The 20,808-nt window shown below is 43.3% G+C and overlaps 1 protein-coding gene across 4 annotated transcripts in view; it reads left to right on the top strand.

The window, feature by feature from the left end:
* TENM1 (teneurin transmembrane protein 1) overlaps positions 1-20,808 on the top strand; it is a 1,047,296-nt gene that overhangs the window by 825,795 nt on the left and 200,693 nt on the right. For all 4 annotated transcript variants that reach the window (XM_082262885.1, XM_082262886.1, XM_082262887.1 and 1 more), the window contains one exon: positions 17,694-17,926. In XM_082262885.1, coding sequence (XP_082119011.1) covers positions 17,694-17,926 — 233 coding nt within the window. The remainder of the gene's footprint in view (positions 1-17,693; positions 17,927-20,808) is intronic.

Genomic DNA, 20,808 nt, shown 5'->3' on the forward strand with positions numbered 1-20,808 from the left:
GAGAACCACTTCATTAGTTCCACATATTTATAAAGTGCTAAGTGCAAAAGTCCATAACCGAAGAAAAACATGTGCAAATACAGCAACCCAGATAATCCCACAGATGGATAGATTCTTCAACACTTGTGTTTACCCACATTCCCAAATTGCTTACCAGATCCTCAAACCTCAAAGAGAAGAAGGTCTGGCTAGCCCTTTAAGGGAGATATCCCAAATGAATGGATGGATGGATGATGATTTCCCAGTATGTCAAACAGGACTCATCTCACCAACAGCAGCAATCCACCATGTGACACGCCAGCTTGTGATTATAAGGAAGAAGATCTCTCATGGTGTAGTATTAAAACCAGCTTTTATTAGAATAAGTACTTTTAATGTACTCACAAATATAAAATATATAAGGGCATCTCAGCAACAGTAAATCCAGATCAGCCCCCTTAGCAGGCATGATAGCATCACTAATGTATCACCACCCGATATGTTTCGTGCTATGAGACGTCGTCACTAGGGCAATGGAATATATTTTTTCAATTTTCGCCTTTTTTAAAAGCAGAAGAAAAATGCATGACAATCAAATCTGATGGAACTCTTCACACCAGTTAGTTAAATGCCCCTTACTGTTTAAATGAATGGAAAATGCCTCTGCAGTTGCCAGTCTAGTGCATTTGTTGAGTCACATGTCCTTTTTTAAAAGGTGTAAAACACACTGGAAACACAGCAAAAATGCAACCAAAGCACGTATGCATTTTTGCAATAGAGCAATGTGAAAGCAGCCTTAAAATGCACAAACCACAAACTATCTAGACCTAATGGAAACTATTTATGTGGGAGAGATTTGAATGTCTATCAATCAATCATTTTAGAAGTATAGATGTTTACATGAATTTAAAGTTGCCAGGAATTAGACTTCCAAAAAATATTGGAGCCATAATTTTTGACAATGTCAGTCATGTATGGCAAAGAAAGGAATGCAATGACACCCACAACAATCAATAATATTCAGCACTAGATTTTCAATCGTTTCTATGGGGCACAGCACTTAGTGCTATGTTTCTCACTCTATTTGAGGCCATATATCATAAAAAGGGTTCCATTTGCCACAGAAAAGTTGTAGTTTTAACAACTTTTACTTCAATCTTTAACTTAAGAGACCGCAGTTTTACATAATGCTCTGTGCGTGAAGATAATCAAAAGGGCTATACTGAGTGGAAGACATAGTGAGTTTGCTGAGATAGCAATGTCCACTTTTCTCAAAAGAATGAGCTGATAGGAGCACAGTGTTCAAGTGATTGTAAGTCCCGGTTCACACTGCCGCGACTTGTCAGGCGACTTGGCCGCCTGACAAGTCGCGGTACATTCAGTGCAATGGGAACCGTTCTAATAGGAGCGACTCAAGTCGCCCTGACTTAGAAAATAGTTCCTGCACTACTTCTTACCGAAGTCGAAGCGACTTGCATTGACTTCCATTATGTGAAGTCCGTGCAAGTCGCGCCGAAGTCGCGGTGCACGGCGACTTCACTAGTCGCCCCCGAAGTCGTGTCGCCACAGTGTGAACCGACTGTAAATTAACAGCTTTTATTTTTTAAAAAATAACAAACATGTTATACTTACCTGCTCTGTGCAATGGTTTTGTAATCTTTTACTTAAATGTTTCATTAACTGTTGTGCCAATATTGTGTGACATACAAAATTGGAACTTACACTATTTTATTCTCCAGTCTGCTTTCAGAAAATATATTATGTTTGGGGGGGGTTGGTAAATGATGTTGAGGCCTAGTAAAAACTGGATTTGTGTCTTACCGTAAAAACCTTTTCTCTGATGTACATTGGCGGACACAGCTCCAAATCTTCTTGACCGATGGGTTTATGCTGCTCTCCATAGGAGAAGGACACTAGGCAGAAAAAAAAAAATTGACCACGCCTATAGGGCAGTCCCAGGTGGTATACTCCCACTTCCTGCTATAGGACTTCAGTTTTGTAACAAGTAGTATCAGAAGAACATAAAACCCAACTCAATAGAGAGGCGGGTGCTATGTCCTTCAATGAACATCAGTGAAAAGGATTTTACGGTAAGGCAAAAATCCAGTTTTCTCTTTCGTTCATTGACGGACACAGCTCCATATCCTCTTGACCAATGGGACCACCCAAAGCAGTGTCAATATGAGAGGTGGGAATAACACAGCAAGAACGAACACGCTTCCTAAAGGCTAAACATAGCCAACCAGGCAAAACAAAAACTCAACTAGGAACAACTGGAGCTCACCTGACAAAAATAACAAATACAACCTCAAAGAGGACTAAACCTCTCCAACAGCGGCCTGCCAAAACCTTGCAGCCAATAGAAGCATCCACAGATGCCAACACATCCTCCTTATAGAATTTTGTGAAAGTGGGCACAGACGATCATGTGGTCGCCTTGCATACCTGCATCACTGACGCCTGATGACAAAAGGCCCAGGAGGCACTAAGCACCCTAGTAGAATGTTCCTTAACAGGGAAAGGAGGATCCTGACCCTTAATGGGATAGGACTGCACCCCAGTCTGTCTGATCCATCTGGAAATGGACGCAGCAGACGCGGCCATCCCCTTACGGGGTCTATCTGTAAGGACAAATAAAGAATCCAATTTTCGTAAGGACTCACTCGCCGCCAGGTACACCCTGATTGCCCAAACCACATCCAAAGAATGTAAGGCAATCTCTTTAGGATGCTTAGACTTAGGACACAGAAGACAACACAATGTCTTCATTTAAATGAAAACCAGAGACGACTTTAGGAAGGAACGATTGACAGGTACGAAGCAGCCCGTTGTCTCTGTGAACCGTCAGATAAGGTGGACAGGACAATGCAGCAGAAGTAATAGCTACCAAGAAAGCTACTTTCTGTGTCAAAGTGAGCAGAGGAATCTCACAAATATTTTCAAAGAGGGGTTTCTGCAGAACTGACAGCACCAAATTCAGATCCCACGGAGGCTACGGAGACCTCATAGGGGGAGCCAGGTGGCAGACCCCTGAACAAAGGTTTGGACCAAGGAATTTGTGGCCAATGGGCATTGAAAGAAAATCACCAGGGCTGATATCTGGCCCTTGATGGTACCTAAGGCCAAACGTTGATTTACACCTCTTTGGAGAAGATCCAAGAAACAAGACACGGAGAAGGAACGTAGGGAAATTTCCAAGACTCACACCAAGTAATCAGGGCCGGCTTGTGGGGTGTGCGAGCCGTGCGGCCGCACAGGGCGCCATGGGCAAAAAGGGCGCCATGCGGCCATCACAGCTCGCAGAAGACCAGGTGATTCAGGCCGCACAGCGGGAGGTGAGCGGCGACCGCGGCCTGGACAGGGTTAACACAGGCCGCGGCCGCCGCTTACCTCCCGCTGTGCGTCTGTGCCTCGGTCACCCTACTGATGCAGTGAGGCGAGCTGTGTATCTCTCACACAGCTCAGCCTCCGCTCCGATCCTTCCACGCTGACGATCTCTCCTCCCTCCCTGCACTGACGCCAGAGGAGAGATCGTCAGCTCCTCCTCGCCCCTTCTTCTCCTCCTCCTCCCGCCCGCCCACACTCCCGGGGATGTGTGGGCGGGAAGTTTAAAGAAAAAAAAGCTGCAGAGAGCGGAAGGTAAGTGGGGACTCTCTCCTTTAAAAAATGTAAGGGGGGGCTTTTTGTGGGGAGCTCTGTGTGAGGGGGGGGTCTGTGATGTAAGGGGGGGCTCTCTGATGTGGGGGGCTCCGTGGGGGGGTCTGATATAAGGGGGCTTTGTGATGTAAGGGGGGGCTCTCTGATGTGGGGGGCTCCATGGGGGGGTCTGATGTAAGGGGGCTTTGTGTGGGGCTTTGTGATGTAAGGGGGGGCTCTCTGATGTGGGGAGCTCCATGGGGGGGTCTGATGTAAGGGGGCGGATGCAAGGGGGGCTCTCTGTGTGGGAAGGCTCTCAGATGTAAGGGGGCTTTGTGTTGGGGGTCTGTGATGTAAGGGGGGCTTTGTGTGGGGGGTCTCTGATGTGAGAGGGGCTTTGTGTGTGTAGGGGAGCTTTGTGTGTGGGGTCTCTGATGTGAGGGGGCTTTGTGTGGGGGGTCTCTGATGTAAGGGGGCTCTGAGTGTGGGGTCTCTGATGTGAGGGGTCTCTGATGTGAGGGGGGCTTTGTGTGTGTGTAGGGGGTCTCTGATCTTAGGGGGGCTTTGTGTGGGGGTCTATGATGTGAGGGAGTCTCTGTATGGGGGGTCTCTGATGTGTGTAGGGGGTCTCTGATGTAAGTGGGGCTTTGTGTGTGGGGTCTCTGATGTGAGGGGGGCTTTGTGTGGAGGGGTCTCTGAAGGGAGGGGGGCTTTGTGTGGGGAGGGCTCTCTAATGTAGGGGGCCTCTAAATTAAGGGTGGCTTTGTGTGGGGGTCTCTGATGTGAGGGGAGGGCTCTGTGTGGGGAGGGCTCTCTGATGTAGGGGGCCTCTAAATTAAGGGGGGCTTTGTGTGGGGGGTCTCTGATGTAAAGGGGGGTCTGTGTGGTGGGTCTCTGATGTAAAGGGGGCTCTGTGTGGGGGGTCTCTAATGTAAGGGGGGCTAAGTTATTAGTGATCATAAAAAAGAAAAGTAAAATAAAGTGCAAAAAAGTGCAAGAAAATGCGCGCGGGGGGGGCGCCACAGGATTAGCTCGCACAGGGCGCCTGAACACCTAAGGCCGGCCCTGCAAGTAATGTACGCCCTCCAGACTCTATGATAAATCTTCCTAGAAGTAGATTTTCTAGCTTTTTAACAGCATAGGAATCACCGATTCAGACACCCCTCTATTAATAGCCAGGCCATCAAAGCCAGCGACTGTAAAGCAGGATGGAAGATCAGTCCTTGAATTAACAGATCTTCTCTGAGAGGGAGTTTCCAAGGGACATCTGTGACCAGCCCTACTAGGTCTGCATACCAGGACCTGTGAGGCCAGTCCAGTGCCACTAGGATAACTGGAATCCCTTCTGCCTCGATACTTCACAGAAGTCTTGGCAGAAGAGTCAGCAGAGGAAATGTGTACATTAGACGATATTGGCTCAAAGGAGCTACAAGAGCATCTGTGGCGTCGGCCAGAGGATCTCCCGAGACCTTGCTACAAACCTCTGCACTTTCCTGTAGAGATGAGAGGCCAACAGGTCCACATCAGGAGTCCCCCACCTGAGGCACAGTTGATGAAACTTCTCCTCCATTCTCCCTGATACAGCTTCTGCCGACTGAGGTAATCCGCCTGTCAATTTTCCACCCCTGGAATATGCACAGCAGAGATGGCTGGAACAAAGCATTCTGCCCATCTTAGAATATCGGCTACTTCCCAGGCCGCTAAGGCACTTTTGGTGCCCCCTTGATGATTGACATATGCCACGGCTGTGGCATTGTCTTATTGAATCCTCACCGGACGCCCCTGCAGATGATACGCCCAATGAATTAGGCAAAGCCTGATCGCCCGAATTTCCAGGATATTGAATGGCAGACTGGACTCCTGCAGAGTCCAAACCCCCCGAGTCAGATCTGTACCCAAGAGTTTTAAACAGAGAGGAATTTCCCTGTCGAATCGCTGGAGAGCGGAGCCACCAGATCAGGGATCCCCTCGTACTCTGTCTCAACAGGATCAGATTGTCTAGAGCCTGTGGGTTCTTGTTCCATTTGACAAGGATCTCCTTCTGTAAAGACCTGGTATAAAACTGAGCAAATAGAACTGCCTTCGAAGGTGGAGACCATCAGACCCAGTACTTGCATGCAAGTCCTGAGGGATGATTGCCGGTTGGACAGCAGGAGCCGTGTCTCATCCTGCAACTTCTTGAGTTTCACCTCCGGAAGAAACACCCGGGCTAATGTTGTGTCCAGGGTAAGGCCTAGATAGTCCAGTTTTGTGGACAAAACCAGAACATATTTTTGGAAATTCTCTTGCAAAGTTTGCACCGAAATGTCCAGATTGTCTTTCAGGGCATTCAGAGACTCTGCTCGCAGAAGGAGATCATCCAGGTACACCAGCACTGCAACCCCCTTCTGTCTCAGTAAAGCCAACACCGTGGCCAACATTTTTGTAAACACCCGAGGAGCCAAGGTGAGACCAAAGGGTAATGCCACAAATTGATAGTGCTCCTTGCCCACGGCAAAGCGAAGGAAACATTGGCTCCCTGAGCAGAGAGGTGGTGACTGTTAGTCACCACCTCTCTGCTCTAACCTGATCCCCCCTGCGCTCACTGGAGCCCAAGGCTGTGGAGGGGTGGGATTGGCTTCGCTGAGAGGCTGAGCCAAGTGCCAGTCCAGGCATGTTGGCGGATCCCGACCATATGGGCTCTGTGATGTCAGCCGACAGGTGGCTTCTGGCTCAGTCTCTCAGCGATATGCTAAGAGTTGGAGTCAGCCCTCCAACCTCTTCCACAGCCCAGCACTTCGTGAGTGTGGGGAGGCAGTCAGCAGCTCTCTGCTCACAGGTCACTGAGAACTGAGCGGTTAACGGTCTTTGCTTAGTTCTCAGACTTATAGCCTGCAGGGGACAGATACAGCCATTAGATCAATGCTACATTCACTTAGGTAAGTATGGAAAAAAATACTTCTCTTTTAACATTTATTGCCACTGACCGCCAATGCGGGGACTGGGGGGGTTACATTTCACTGCCAGTGACCACTAATGTTGGGGAGAATATTAGTACTGACTTGGTATTTTTGCATTCACTAACACTAATCCTGGCCTTTTTATTGCATCCACTGACACCGATGCTAAGGGTTGGTATTGCGTCCACTGATACCAATACTGGGGGTTATTATTGCATTCACTGACACTAATGCTAGGATTTTTGAACTCCAACTTCTTCTTTTGCAATACACTGCAAAAAAATGCAGCAGGACCAACTTTTTGGGGCATTTGCTGCTGTTGTGCGGATTTCTTTTGGATTTAGGTCAGGCGGTTAGTCAGAACACCTCTGGGACATTATGTTTGGTGTCCATCCCATGCTGCTAGGTTGCACCTCAGTCTGTTCAGGAGCTCATTGATGCCCTGGTCCAGATCTGGGAGGAAATACCCCAAGACAAAATCAGCCGTATCATTAGGAGCATGCCCTGACATTGTCAGGCATGCTTACAAGGACGTGGGGGCCATAAAAACTACTGAGTACCATTTTGAGTTGCTGCAATGACATTTCAGCAAAATGGACTATCCTGCTGCATCGTTTTTTACTTTGATTTTTGGGGTGTCTTTGAATTTAGCCCTTTGTAGGTTGATCATTTTCATTTCCAGCCAAGGATGTTACATCCTTTCGTTCCTAACACATTACCCAGTTCAAATTAGTATAGATATCCAGCATGAATGTTTTTCCTATTTAGATCTGATGTGTTTTCAAAGTGTTCCTATAATTTTTTTGAGCAGTGTATATACTTTTTTAGGATAAAATCAGAAAAACCACATCCTAGTTCTTATGATCTTCCGTCCTATTGTCACTTGCTTTAGTTATATACAGCATGCGTTGTTCGATCACATATAATGACAGACTACTATATATTGTTCTGTTGAGAAACGGAGGCCCAGGGGATGCAGAAACGTCTAAGTACACTAAACAGCTACTAAGCCCCTGACACAATTCCTGCTGCTAGCAGAGATTAAAATGTCTGCTGGCATAACAGAAACCCTAATTGCAAGCAAGCCATTTCCATGGCAACGTCAATCAGTGTCCGCCAGTGGTACTCATAAATCTTCATGTTCAGTACAAAACACAAGCAATAGTGGTTTCTTCCTAAACACATCCATTAAAGATTATTTAAGCTAAAAGGGTGCTCAAGTGACCAGTGGCCATTGTGTGTACATCCTGGGTCATCACAGTTCAAAAATATTCGATATATAAGGCTTTCTGATGTCATTGCTAGGAGACATAAGCATACACCAGGAGCATAGCTGGAGCAAATTAAAGAGGTTGTAAATCCCCAAAAAAAAAAAAAAAGAATATTAAAAAAAAACCCTGTAAGACAAAGGCAAAAGGCGCCAGTATGCATCAAATACTAGCTCATTAAGTAATACTTACCTTAGAATGAAGTCCACGCAGCAGCGCCTGCACATCAGTGTCATCTCTGACATTTTCCCCGGAGGTACTTCCGGGTTTGTGGGCACGCGGGAGCCACCGTTCACGACACGGGGCTAGGAAGGAACGGCACCCGTGACCGCTCCTTCAGAGCGCATGCACCAGTGATGTCACTGGCTGCATGTCATGTAAATATGTCCTAAACGGTACACGTTTAGGAGATATTTACACTACCTGCAGGTAAGCCTTATTATAGGCTTACCTATAGGTAAATGTTTGCAGAGGAGGGTTTACTTCCTCTTTAAGTAAAGCATTTTCCTATCCCCGAAAAACTATAGTGGTTAAGAAGTTGGAGCCTTTCCACTACTTGATGTGTGATTTTTTCCACATTTTAGTGGTTAACTATGCCATTAAGCTACATATAGCAGAACATTTACATCCATTATTTGCACTGTTGGGTTCATATGCTGTAATATTTGCGGGGTTGGGGGTTGATTTACTAAAACCGGTGCAAAATCTGGTGAAGCTTTGCATGGAAACCTATCAGCTTCCAGTTTTTTTTTTGTCAAAGCTTAACCACTTCCATACAGAGCAGTTAGACCCCCTTCCTTCCCAGACCAATTTTCAGCTTTCAGCACTGTCACACTTTGAATGACAATTGCTCAGTCATGCTACACTGTAACCAAACAAAATTTTTATCATTTTTTTCACACAAATAGAGCTTTCTTTTGGTGGTATTTGATCACAACTGGGTTTTTTTTTCTTCGTGATATAAGCAAAAAAAGAGCAAAAATTTTGAAAAAAAAACACTTTTTTTTAGTTTCTATTATACAATTTTGCAAAAAATTAATTTTTCTTCATACATTTGGGCCAAAATTTATACTGCTACATATCTCTGGTAAAATTAACCCAAATTAGTGTATATTATTTAGTCTGTGTGAAAGTTATTGAGTCTAGAAGCGATGGTACCAATTACTGAAAATTGATCACACCAGATGTACTGACTGCCTATCTCCTTTCTTGAGGCCCTGAAATGTCAGGACAGTACAAATACCCCCCAAATGACCCCTTTTTGTAAAGTAGACAGTCCAAGGTATTTAGTAAGAGGCATGGTGAGTTTTTTGAAGTTATACTTTTTTCCCACAATTCTTGGGAAAATTAAGAAAAAAAATTTTTTTTCTTTTTTTTCCCAAAATGTTGTCAATTTATAAGCTATTTCTAACACATAGCATGTACACAGCAAAAATGACACCCCAAAATTCATTCTGTTACTCCTTCTGAGTATGGTGATACCACATGTGTGAGCCTTTTACACAGCCTGGCCACAAAAAGAGACTCCACGTCCAAGTAGCACCATAAGGCGTTTTAGGAGCATAAATACACATAAAACTTTCTTACTACCTATCACACTTTTCAAGGCCCTAGAGCACCAATACAATGGAAAAGTCCACAAAATGACCCCATTTTGGAAAGCAAACACTCCAACGTATATTCTATGAGGCATTATGGGTCCTTTGAACATGTCATTTTTTTCCACAAGTTTTTGGAAAATGTGGGAAAAAAATAAAAACTTTTTTTTTTTACACAAAGTTGTCAATTTATAGGATATTCCTAACACATAGCATGTACACAGCAAAAATGACACCCCAAAATACATTCTGCCACTCCTCCTGAGTATGGCAATACCACATGTGTGAGACTTTTTCACAGCCTAGCCATATAGAGGGGCCTAACATCCAAGGCGCATCATCATGCATCCTAGCCACTTGCCTAGGCCTATTTTTGACATTTGGTGTTTACAAGCTAAAATCAGTTGTTTTGCTAGAAAACTGCTTAGAACCCCCAAACATTATATATTTTTTTTTAGCAGAGACCCTAGAGATTAAAGTGGAGATTATTGCAATATTTTTTATCACACCGTATTTGCGCAGCGGTCTTCCAAATGCAATTTTTTTGGAAAAAATTCACTTTTTTTAATTAAAAAATAAGAAACCAGTAAAGTTAGCCCAATTTTTTTCCATAATGTGAAAGATAATGTTACGCCGAGTAAATAGATACCCAACATGTCATGTTTCAAAATTGCGCACGCTCACGGAATGGCGACAAACTTTGGTACTTAAAAATCCCCATAGGCGACAATTTAAAAATTTCTACAGGTTGCCATCTTTGAGTTACAGAGGAGGTCTAGGGCTCAAATTAATCCCCTTGCTCTAACGATCGCGGCGATACCTCACATGTGTGGTTTGAACACCGTTTACATATGTGGGCGGGGTTTCCACATGCGTCGCTTCTGCGCGCGAGCTAACGGGGGCAGGGCGCTTTAATTTTTTTTTTTTTTTTTTTTTTTACTATTTATTTTATTTATTATTTTTTATTTTTACACCGTTTAACAAAAAAAAAAAAAATTGATCATTTTTATTTCTATTACAAGAAATGTAAACATTACTAGTAATAGAAAAAGGCACGACAGGACCTCTTTTTGTGAGATCTGGGGTCAAAAAGTCCTCAGATCTCACAAGTACACTAAAAGATAGATAAAAAAAAATTATTATATAAAATGAAAAAAAAAAAAAAAAGGACATTTAAACCGGTTGCTAGGCAACAACATTTTCCGTAGCTCCGGTCCTCCAAGACCATAGAGTCAAGTGAGGGAAAGCTTGCCCTCACTCGACATCCTGTCTGTGAGGATCCGGGACCGGATCGTTTTCCCCGCTGCCGGCGGGTCCGGTAAGCGGGGAAAAGGACCGGACGCGGCGGGAGGGGGGGGGGGCACCTCTTCCGCCATCCCGGAAGGGTGAACCCACGGCGAATCCGCCGCTGGGACCACCCTTATCGGAAAGCCAACCGTCCACCGTTTAAAAAAATACCAGGGTTATGGCAGCTATCTGCTACCATAACACCAGTATTTAGGTTTAAACGGAGGATGTATATAAACCTTTTTGGACTTGGACATGGTGGCTGTATGAAGGGTGACAGGTACTCGGGTACTTTGTTGGGCAGGTGACAGGTACTCTGGTACTGATGAGCAGGTGGCAGGTACTCGGGTACTCCGATAGGCAGGTGACAGGTACTCGGGTACTCTGATGGGCAGGTGACAGGCAGGTGATAGGTACTGATGAGTAGTACTGATACTGATAGGTGATACTGTACTGATGGGTACTGATGATCAGTACTGATAGGTGATAGGTACTGATGAGTACTGATGAGTAGTGATGGGTACTGATGAGCAGGCGGCAAGTACTCGGGTACTTCAGGCGTCAGGTACTCTGATGAGCAGGTGGAAGGTACTCGGGTACTCTGATGGGTAGGTGACAGGTACTCAGGTACTCTGATGACGGGTACTCCGTTGACAGGTAATCAAAGTATCCGAGTACCTGTCATCAGAATACCCGAGTATCCGTCATCAGAGTACCCGAGTACCCGTCATCAGAGTACCCGAGTACCCGTCATCAGAGTACCCGAGTACCCGTCATCAGAGTACCCGAGTACCTTTCGTCAGAGTACCCGAGTACCTGTCATCAGAGTACCCGAGTACCTGTCATCAGAGTACCCGAGTACCTGTCATCAGAGTACCTGCGTACCTGTCATCAGAGTACCCAAGTATCTGTCATCAGAGTACCCGAGTACCTGTCATCAGAGTACCCGAGTACCTGTCATCAGAGTACCCGAGTACCTGTCACCAGCCCATCAGAGTACCCGAGTACCTGTCATCAGAGTACCTGATGGGCTGGTGACAGGTACTCGGGTACTTTGATGGGCTAGTGACAGGTACTCTTTATTGGGGGGGGGGCAATCAGTGTGTTTGGGGTGCACTGTATTTGGTAACTAGCTGTTACCACACTCTCTTCCTCACACAGGATCAGTGTGTGAGGAGGAGAACACGGTGACAGCTAGTTACCGTGTTCTCTGTTGACATTTGTGACCGGCTGTGATTGGACACAGCCGGTCACGTGGTAAAGAGCCAATTTCATTGGCTCTTTACCTAGATCGGGGATCGACTCTGTCCGAGGGACGAGCCTCGTCCCCGATCGCTGCTCTGCGCGCCCCCGGGGGCGCGCATTGCAGAGAGAACGAGCGGCTCGTGCAGGAGCCGCTCATGTGATCGGCTGTGACTGACACAGCCGATCACATGGTAAACAGCCAATATCTATTGGCTGTTTACCTTGATCAGGGATGGGCTATGTCCGAGGGACGAGCCTCACCCCAGATCGCCGCGCTGCGCGCCCCCGGGGGCGCGCAGTAGCAGCTAGAGCGGGCGGACGTCATATGACGGCCGCCCGGAACGGTAAAGCCATCCTGCCGGCGTCATATTACTATGCGCCGGTATGGATGTGGTTAAAATAGAAGGAAAGACATTACCATCAAAAAGCACCAATCCACCTTAATCCACTATTTTATAAGATCCCCATTATTAAAAATTCCAAATTTACATTCTACCTATTTTTTTTTTAAAAGTCTGCCTGTCACGTGACCTTTTTCCGCTTTGGTTATTTTGTTCCTTTCGGATCCCAGGCGTGTGTGTCCCTTGCTGGCTAGCCAGCGGGCATTCAAAAAGAATGCTAACCAGGAAGGAAGGGAGTGGAGCTGGGTGAGGCAGAGGTTGGCTGGGTGGACCTGGGAGGCTATGCTCCGATGTCAACAACGGTTTAAGGAAGTGCCTGTGAGCAGCCACACTTGGCTGCAAAGGCACGCTGTTGGCAAACCTTAAGTGATTGCTGATTGTCTAGGTTACATGGTTGTTTCTAATCTAGACAATCAGCAATTCGGCTCAGTTCACACCTATGCAAAATCGTGGCAAAAATGACATGCTTTTCTGAAGCTTTTCCATTGATGTCTATTGAACCAAAAAAGCACAGTTTTGCATTTAAAAAAGTCCCTGACCCTTTCCAAAAATGCAACAGCTGAAAAAAACATAGATGTGAACATGTCCCATAGGAAACCATGTTAAAGTGCATTTTCTGGAAAAAGCACTAAAAGGCGAATAGTTCTTTGGTGCCTGGTTTACACCTATGCAGTTTGCTTTTGATCTGTGTCTGCAGTGTTTTTTTTTTTGTGGTGCATTTTGCATTTTTGCATGCGCAATTTGACATATTTTTGATGTGTTTTGCATTTTAAATTTTTTATGCTTTGTTTGGCCAATTTTATGTTGGGCAGATTGAAAAACGCAAAACACCAATCGTGGCAAAATCTAGATAAAATCACAGCCAAAATGCACTACTTGCTTTTCTACAGCTTCTGCATTCAAGTCTATTGCACTAAAAAGCACAACTCTGTGTTTTAAAATGTCCCTGACCCTTTCCAAAAATGCAGTGGCTTAAAAAAGCATAGATGTGAACGTGTCCCATAAGAAATCATGTTTAAATGACTGCAACGCGTTTCTGCAAATAGCAAAAAGCACTAAAAAGGCATAGGTGTGAACCAGGCCTAAAGAACATTTATAATACAAAATATTCATTTTTAAATATACTAAGGAAGGGTAGAATTTTCTTTTTGACTGGAATTCCACTTTAATTGAACAAGGTGAAGTTAAAAGCCGATTGGCAACCATGCACAGCTGCATTTGATTTTGATCTATCCAGCTTTAGGAAATCAACCCCAATGTTCTTTGAAGAACCATTAACTACAACATAGTTATGCTACAGCAGGTCGGGTCTGTTACACAAATCGACGTACATGTACATTGCTTTGTGTAGCAGTGTGGGCACGCGCCCCGTCGATGGCACCCGCGATCGCTCCCCATGGAGACAGAACGGCGGTCTGCCGATGTAAACATGGCAGACTGCTGTTCTATCAGTGATGAACACAAGTATCCTGTATTCCTCCTATTTAGGAACACAGGTCTCTGTGTTCATTCATTGAGCCCATCCCCCACACAGTTACAAAGCATCCCCTAGGGACACATTTAACCCTTTGATTGCCCCTGGTGTTAACCTCTTTCCTGCCAGTGACAGTACAGTAACAGTGCATATTTTTAGCACTGATTACTGTAGTAATATCACTGGTCCCCCCAAATGTGTCAAAAGTGTGAGTTTGGTGTCTGATCTGTCCACTGCAATGTCGCAGTCCCGCTAAAAATCGCTAATTGCTCCTATTACTAGTAAATAAATAAATAGAAATTATATAAATATTTCCCCTAGTTTGTAGACGCGATAACTTCTGTGCAAACCAATCAATATACACTCTTATTTACCAAAAATATGTAGCAGAATACAAATTGGCCTAAAATGATGAAAAAATTTTATTTTTTTTTTATTTATTTTTTATTGGGAATTTTTTTATAGCAGAAAGTAAAAAATATTGTTTTATTTTTATAGAATTATCGCTCTTTTTTTTTTTTCTTATAGCGCAAAAAATAAAAATAGCAGAGGTGATCAAATACCACCAAAAGAAAGCTCTATTTGTGGGAAAAAAGGACATCAATTTTATTTGGGTACAGCGTCGCACAACCGTGGAATTGTCAGTTAAAGTAACGCAGTGTGGTATCGCAAAAAATAGCCTGGTCATTAAGGGGGTAAAACCTTCAAGTCCTTAAGTGGTTAGGATCTGGCCAACTGTGAGAACCCTATGTAAACACACTGAATTGGTTTATGCTACAGCCTAGCCATCATGCTTAATAAAGTATGACATTCTAGAAATGCAGGAAGTGACACAGCTATTTTTCCCACAATTAATTATTTTTCATCCATTAAATTTATATTACTAAAATACTATTTTTGGCTGGATAATTTCTGCCTTTATTTAATATCGGGCTCTGGGAGGATTGCATATTAAAGCTTATTTTTACTGATTAAAGGATCAGTGCAACTAAATGTTTTAATTCAGTTTTTGTTAGATTCTGGAGAATTTTAAAAAAGCCGATAATCTTTTTTACTGTATCTCCAGAGACTTTATATTTGAGAGCTCTGCACATGAATTCATGGATCTACTCACCTACTCTGGTGATCATTATGAGGAGTTTCCTTTTATCATTTTTATTTATATCAAAGAGAATGTTACAGGAAGTGCTGGCACATGCAAAGGCGGGCAGGGACACCCAGAACTCCAAGGTAGATAGAGCTGGGGTTTATTGTAGGAAAATCTCACTGTTGGGTATCCAAGTCATAAAGGAAGCCAGAAGCTGACTCAGCCCATCAAACTATTCATTATATACATTTAAAATTGTACTTTTTGGTGGACTTTCTCCTTAAGTCCCGGCTCACACTACCGCGACTTGTCAGGCGACTTGTCAGCCTGACATGTCGCGGTCCATTCTGTGCTACGGGAACCGTTCTAATAGGAGCGACTCAAGTCACTCCGACTTAGAAAATAGTTCCTGTACTACTTCGGGGGGACATCAGAGCGACTTCCATTGACTTCAATTATGTGAAGTCCGTGCAAGTCGCGCCAAAGTCGCGGTGCACGCGACTTCACTGGTCGCCCCCGAAGTCGTGCCGCGGTAGTGTGAACGAACACTAATGGCTGGAATACACGGGCCGAATATCGCTCGATCATTCGACCACCGACTTATGAAAAAGTGTTCCTTGATCGAAAACGTTGCCAACATACACAGGCCGAATATCGCCCGACCGTTTGACCGCCGACCATCGAAAAAGTGCATGCGTGATGATGTTCTACAGATTTTAAATGAACGACCTTAACACCAAAGTATAGAATATCGTTCGTTTGCAAACGAGACGACAGAATTTTTCAGTTTTTTCAAGCGGGATTTTTTGTTCACAATATCGATATCGGTCACTGATGGCTGGGCATTAAGAATAGAATAGAATAAGAATAGAAATAGAATAAGAATAGAGTAGAATATCCTTAGCTGAACGGAAATTTTCGGCCGATTTTCTTATCGTATTCCGGCCTTAAGTCTTGGTATCAGGTTCAGCTTACAAGAAAATGACAAAATATTTAATCAGCATTGAGAAAACACAATAAATATATGAAATAAGACACAGGGGGTATTTACTAAAACTGGAGCATGCAAAATCTGGAGCATAGTAAATGATACACACAAGGTGTACTAAGCTGCGCTCACCTTAAAGTGCAAATATGGTGAATAATACCCATAAAATTACCATATAAAGTGCATGGTGACAAAATTATCAGATATTATATGAATAAAACATAAATAAAACATAAATTCTAAAAGGAGTGTAATATAAAGTGCATCAAAAGTTCATAGTGATAAGTCCCAATAGGCGAATAAATGGATAAAAGGTACACTCTCCAAGGGATAAGGACTCTTTTCACATAACAAATCTTCAATCCCTTCACCATATAGGCACCCAATGTGTGAGTGTGCTTACCAGAAAGCACAGACCCCTTAATTACAGGGGGTCAATGCAAGCAGGATAAATCAATGCGACCAGTATCCAAGCGTACAAGACCAAGCCCTCTAGAGTAGTCCAACCGCCTATAAACCACAGAACTCCACACTCCTCCTCCTCCTTGCGCTCCTCAGCGATATGCAAAAAAAAGGAATGGCCAGGATAGTGAAGTACGTATAAACGGTTTATTTTAAAATAAGGTGGACACACTTACATCAAGGACATGGAAACAGGCATAAAGACTCAAGATCCGAGATTGAACTCAGGACGGTACCGCTTCCCAGTTAACGCGGAAGCGGTACCGTCCTGAGTCCAATCTCGGATCTTGAGTCTTTATGCCTGTTTCCATGTCCTTGATGTAAGTGTGTCCACCTTATTTTACAATAAACCGTTTATACGTACTTCACTATCCTGGCCATTCCTTTTGTTTGCATATCGCTGAGGAGCGCAAGGAGGAGGAGGAGTGTGGAGTTCTGTGGTTTATAGGCGGCTGGACTACTCTAGAGGGCTTGGTCTTGTACGCTTGGATACTGGTCGCATTGATTTATCCTGCTTGCATTGACCCCCTGTAATTAAGGGGTCTGTGCTTTCTGGTAAGCACACTCACACATTGGGTGCCTATATGGTGAAGGGATTGAAGATTTGTTATGTGAAAAGAGTCCTTATCCCTTGGAGAGTGTACCTTTTATCCATTTATTCGCCTATTGGGACTTATCACTATGAACTTTTGATGCACTTTATATTACACTCCTTTTAGTATGTATGTTTTATTTATGTTTTATTCATATAATATCTGATAATTTTGTCACCATGCACTTTATATGGTAATTTTATAGGTATTATTCACCATATTTGCACTTTAAGGTGAGCGCAGCTTAGTACACCTTGTGTGTATCATTTACTATTCTATACGTTTTCACGATTGAGTTGCAGCTCCCTACAATATTGGTTCACACCATTTCACTGTGCACATTCACATATAATTATTGATCTCAATTTTATTCAATTTAAATTAAATGGTTCATATATTCACCTATAATCATTTTGCACAAATATTCATTTTGCACAAACAATTTATTTTATACGGCACGTTTGCACTTTTATCCAATAAGCGCAGGTACTTTTGGCGCTTAACGCCATTCGTTTACTAAAATCTGGAGCAGTTGCACAGAAGTCAAAAAGCTTCAAGGTTTTATTCTGAAAGCTTAATTGAAGCTTATATTGGGAGCTGAATGGCTACCATGCACACCTGCACAGATTCTGAGTGCTACAGTATTAGTTATTCTCCCTCACCGTTAAATGTGATGTAGGAACAGCAGCAAAAAGACATCTTTGAGTAATAATTATTCTCTTTTTTTGTCTTTCAGTACTAGCCCTGCTCACAAGTATTATCTCACTGTGGATCCCTCTTCAGAGTCTGTCTACCTTTCTGACACGAATACCAGGAAAGTTTACAGAGTGAAATCTCTCAATGATGTTAAGGAATTGACAAAGAACTTTGAAGTAGTAGCAGGCACAGGGGACCAATGCCTCCCATTTGATCAGAGTCACTGCGGGGATGGCGAGAAAGCAAATGAAGCTTCACTCAACAGCCCAAGAGGTAAACGGACCACCTTTGCTTTTCTCACTGCATGCCGGCATATTGTTTTGGTCAGGGCTTTTTTTCTCAGTGAATAGGTGCAGGAACTTCCCCTTTCAGAATCACCCCTTGTCTCCGCCCGTACCTACCTCTGAGCACTGTCCCTTGATTCCAACCCCTACCCACCTCCCAATACTGCCCCTTTAAAGAATATAGAACCAGTAATTTGTATGGAATTTGTTAATGTTAACAAAATACATCCCCTGCAGCCAGCAACACTAGACCCCCCCCCCCCACTCAACAACAAATCCCCTCAGAAACAATGGACCGCTTGCAACAATATACCCCCAGCAACAATAGATCTGCCCAGCACCAACAACTGCTTGCAACAATATACACCCCAGCAACAATAGACCCCCCGGCAGCAACAACAAATCTCCCCAAAGCCAGAATCAATAGACCCCTCCCTCAACAGTAGATCCCTCCTAGGAACAACTGACCCCACAGTGACATAAAACCCACCTGCAGCAACAATAGATCTCACATCAGCAACAACAGACCTCCCAGCAACAATAGATACCCCTGCAAAAATAGATCCCATCCAGTGACAACAGATCTCCCAGCAACCAGTATCAATAGACCCTGCAGCATACCCCAGCACCCTCATACATTGCATAAATTCAGTGCTGGAGGTGCCAGAACTGCGTTCTCACTGAAATAAAAGCCCTGGTTTTGGTGTTAAATGACAGTACTAATGTTTTGGATCAGCACTCCTTAACGCTACAAATATTTATGCATATATGGACATGCAATGAGAGAAATAGCCAGAACTGGGCATTTTCCAGGTTGTTAACCTCCCTGGCGGCATGATTCTTTTGGATTTTAGGTGCTGAAAGCGGTACCATTATTTTGCATGTAATTCTTGTGAATGAGCAGCCCAAACCAACTGTATACATTTATGATATATATATATATATACATATATATCATAAATGTATACAGTTGGTTTGGGCTGCTCATTCACAAGAATTACGTATACATATATATATATATATATATATATATATATATACATACAGTAAACCCCTCTCCATTGCGGGGGTTACGTTCCAGACCCAGCCGCGAAAAGTGAAATTCCGCGAACTAGAAAAACCCTATTAAAATGCATTGTAGGCATGTTTATTTTACTGTCACTGTACATGTAGAAGCATTTTAAGGTCTTTAAACACACTTTTAAAACAATAGAAACTCATTTAAACACATAAAAGATACTAAGAGACATAGCAAGAGCTATGGAAAACACAAAAATATTTCTTTTTTAATGATTTATATAGTAAAATAACATTACAAAAAAAAACGCGAATTACCGAGACCGCAAAAACTGAACCGCGATGGAGCGGGGGATTACTGTGTATATATATATATATATATATACATAAAAAGTGCAGTAAAACTGCAGGAAAGGGCACTGGGGGGGGCAAACTAATATGATTTTTTTTATTTTGAATTGTATCAGTGTGTTTTTACATTTGAATTTGCCGCCGGTTCCACCCCCCTGCAAACGTCACGTCACAGGAGACGGAAGCCAGGGCACGGAGATGATCGGGAGGAAGATCCGCCGCGAGACACCGCCGGGACACATCGCTGGATCCCGGTGACAAGGTAAGTAACCCTGCTTACAGGATCCAGCGATGCTTCTGGCGGTACCCCGAGTATGGCTCGAGGTTACCGCTTTTGGCTCTGAAATTTAACCCCGAGCCACGCTCTGGAATACCACTAAGAAGGTTAAAAAGACTCACTTTTTCCAATTTAGGGCACAGTAAATAGTCTTTAACTAGCCCATCCCCTTGATCCACTTTTACTCATCTTGCCCACACCCTCCCAGCACTACATCACAAATATCCATTGGGATTACATTAGGGTTATTTTCTCAGCGTTAATTTGGGTGATTGAGTAAAAAATGTTAAGTCTTTTGCTAAGACTCTATTTAGATTTTTATGATCTGGTACTGTGAATTAAGTGCCCATTTGAATAGGCTACCAGTGCCAGTGCACCACGATGGACCCAAACATTCTCCTACTTTTCATGAGGCAGCACACCACACAGTTATGTGTTGCGGATTACTGCGATGCAAATGCTTCAGAGGTATATTTATTGAGCGTGTTGGGGCAGCACCTGACTAGCTAGAGCTAATTCCAGCCTAGCCAACTGGATGACTATAGCACATGTTCCTGATCTTTGAATTTGCAGTTGGTAAAATAAAAAGGGACTGTGGGTGAAGGTGTGACATGTGAAATATGTACCACTGAAAGAAAGTCATTACATACAGGGTCCTGCACTGTTTTGTTTGTTTCAGAAAGAATGCATTAAAGGCCTTCATTCTTGTGTTCTCTTCCTCTTATTCGTCCTTCATATCTCTTGAAATAATGTAACAATTTTCAAGACAGGAGACTAAAGAGAAAGCACATTTTAATTAGCCTTGGATAAACTTCTGAGCATAATTAAGTATTCCCAGGTTGTGGAGAGACCAAAAAAAAGTGTTCGTCAATAAATCATGATCAAATACAAGATAATTAATATTTGTTTAGTACTCAAAATCTACAAAACACCATGTAAAGTGGAGTTGTGAAATTAATAACTTTTCACGAAATATATTTAATAAAAAATATTTGGTTAATTATGAAAAAATACAAATAGAAGATCCACTGTGAAATATATTGTTCAATAATGATGCAATCATTGGACTAAATTAACTTATATAAAACACTGACAGGTTTAGCCCCGTAAGCAAACTCTAAAAAGTAGTGTCTGTGATTGACTTGCCTTGGGTAGGTTCTTGTTTTGTTGCTGATGGAGTTAGAATCACATAAACCACAATATATAAAGTAAGTAAACTTCAAACC

The sequence above is a fragment of the Pelophylax lessonae genome (genome assembly GCF_965119305.1).
Source record: "Pelophylax lessonae genome assembly, chromosome: 7".
NCBI classification, from domain to species: Eukaryota; Metazoa; Chordata; class Amphibia; order Anura; family Ranidae; genus Pelophylax; species Pelophylax lessonae.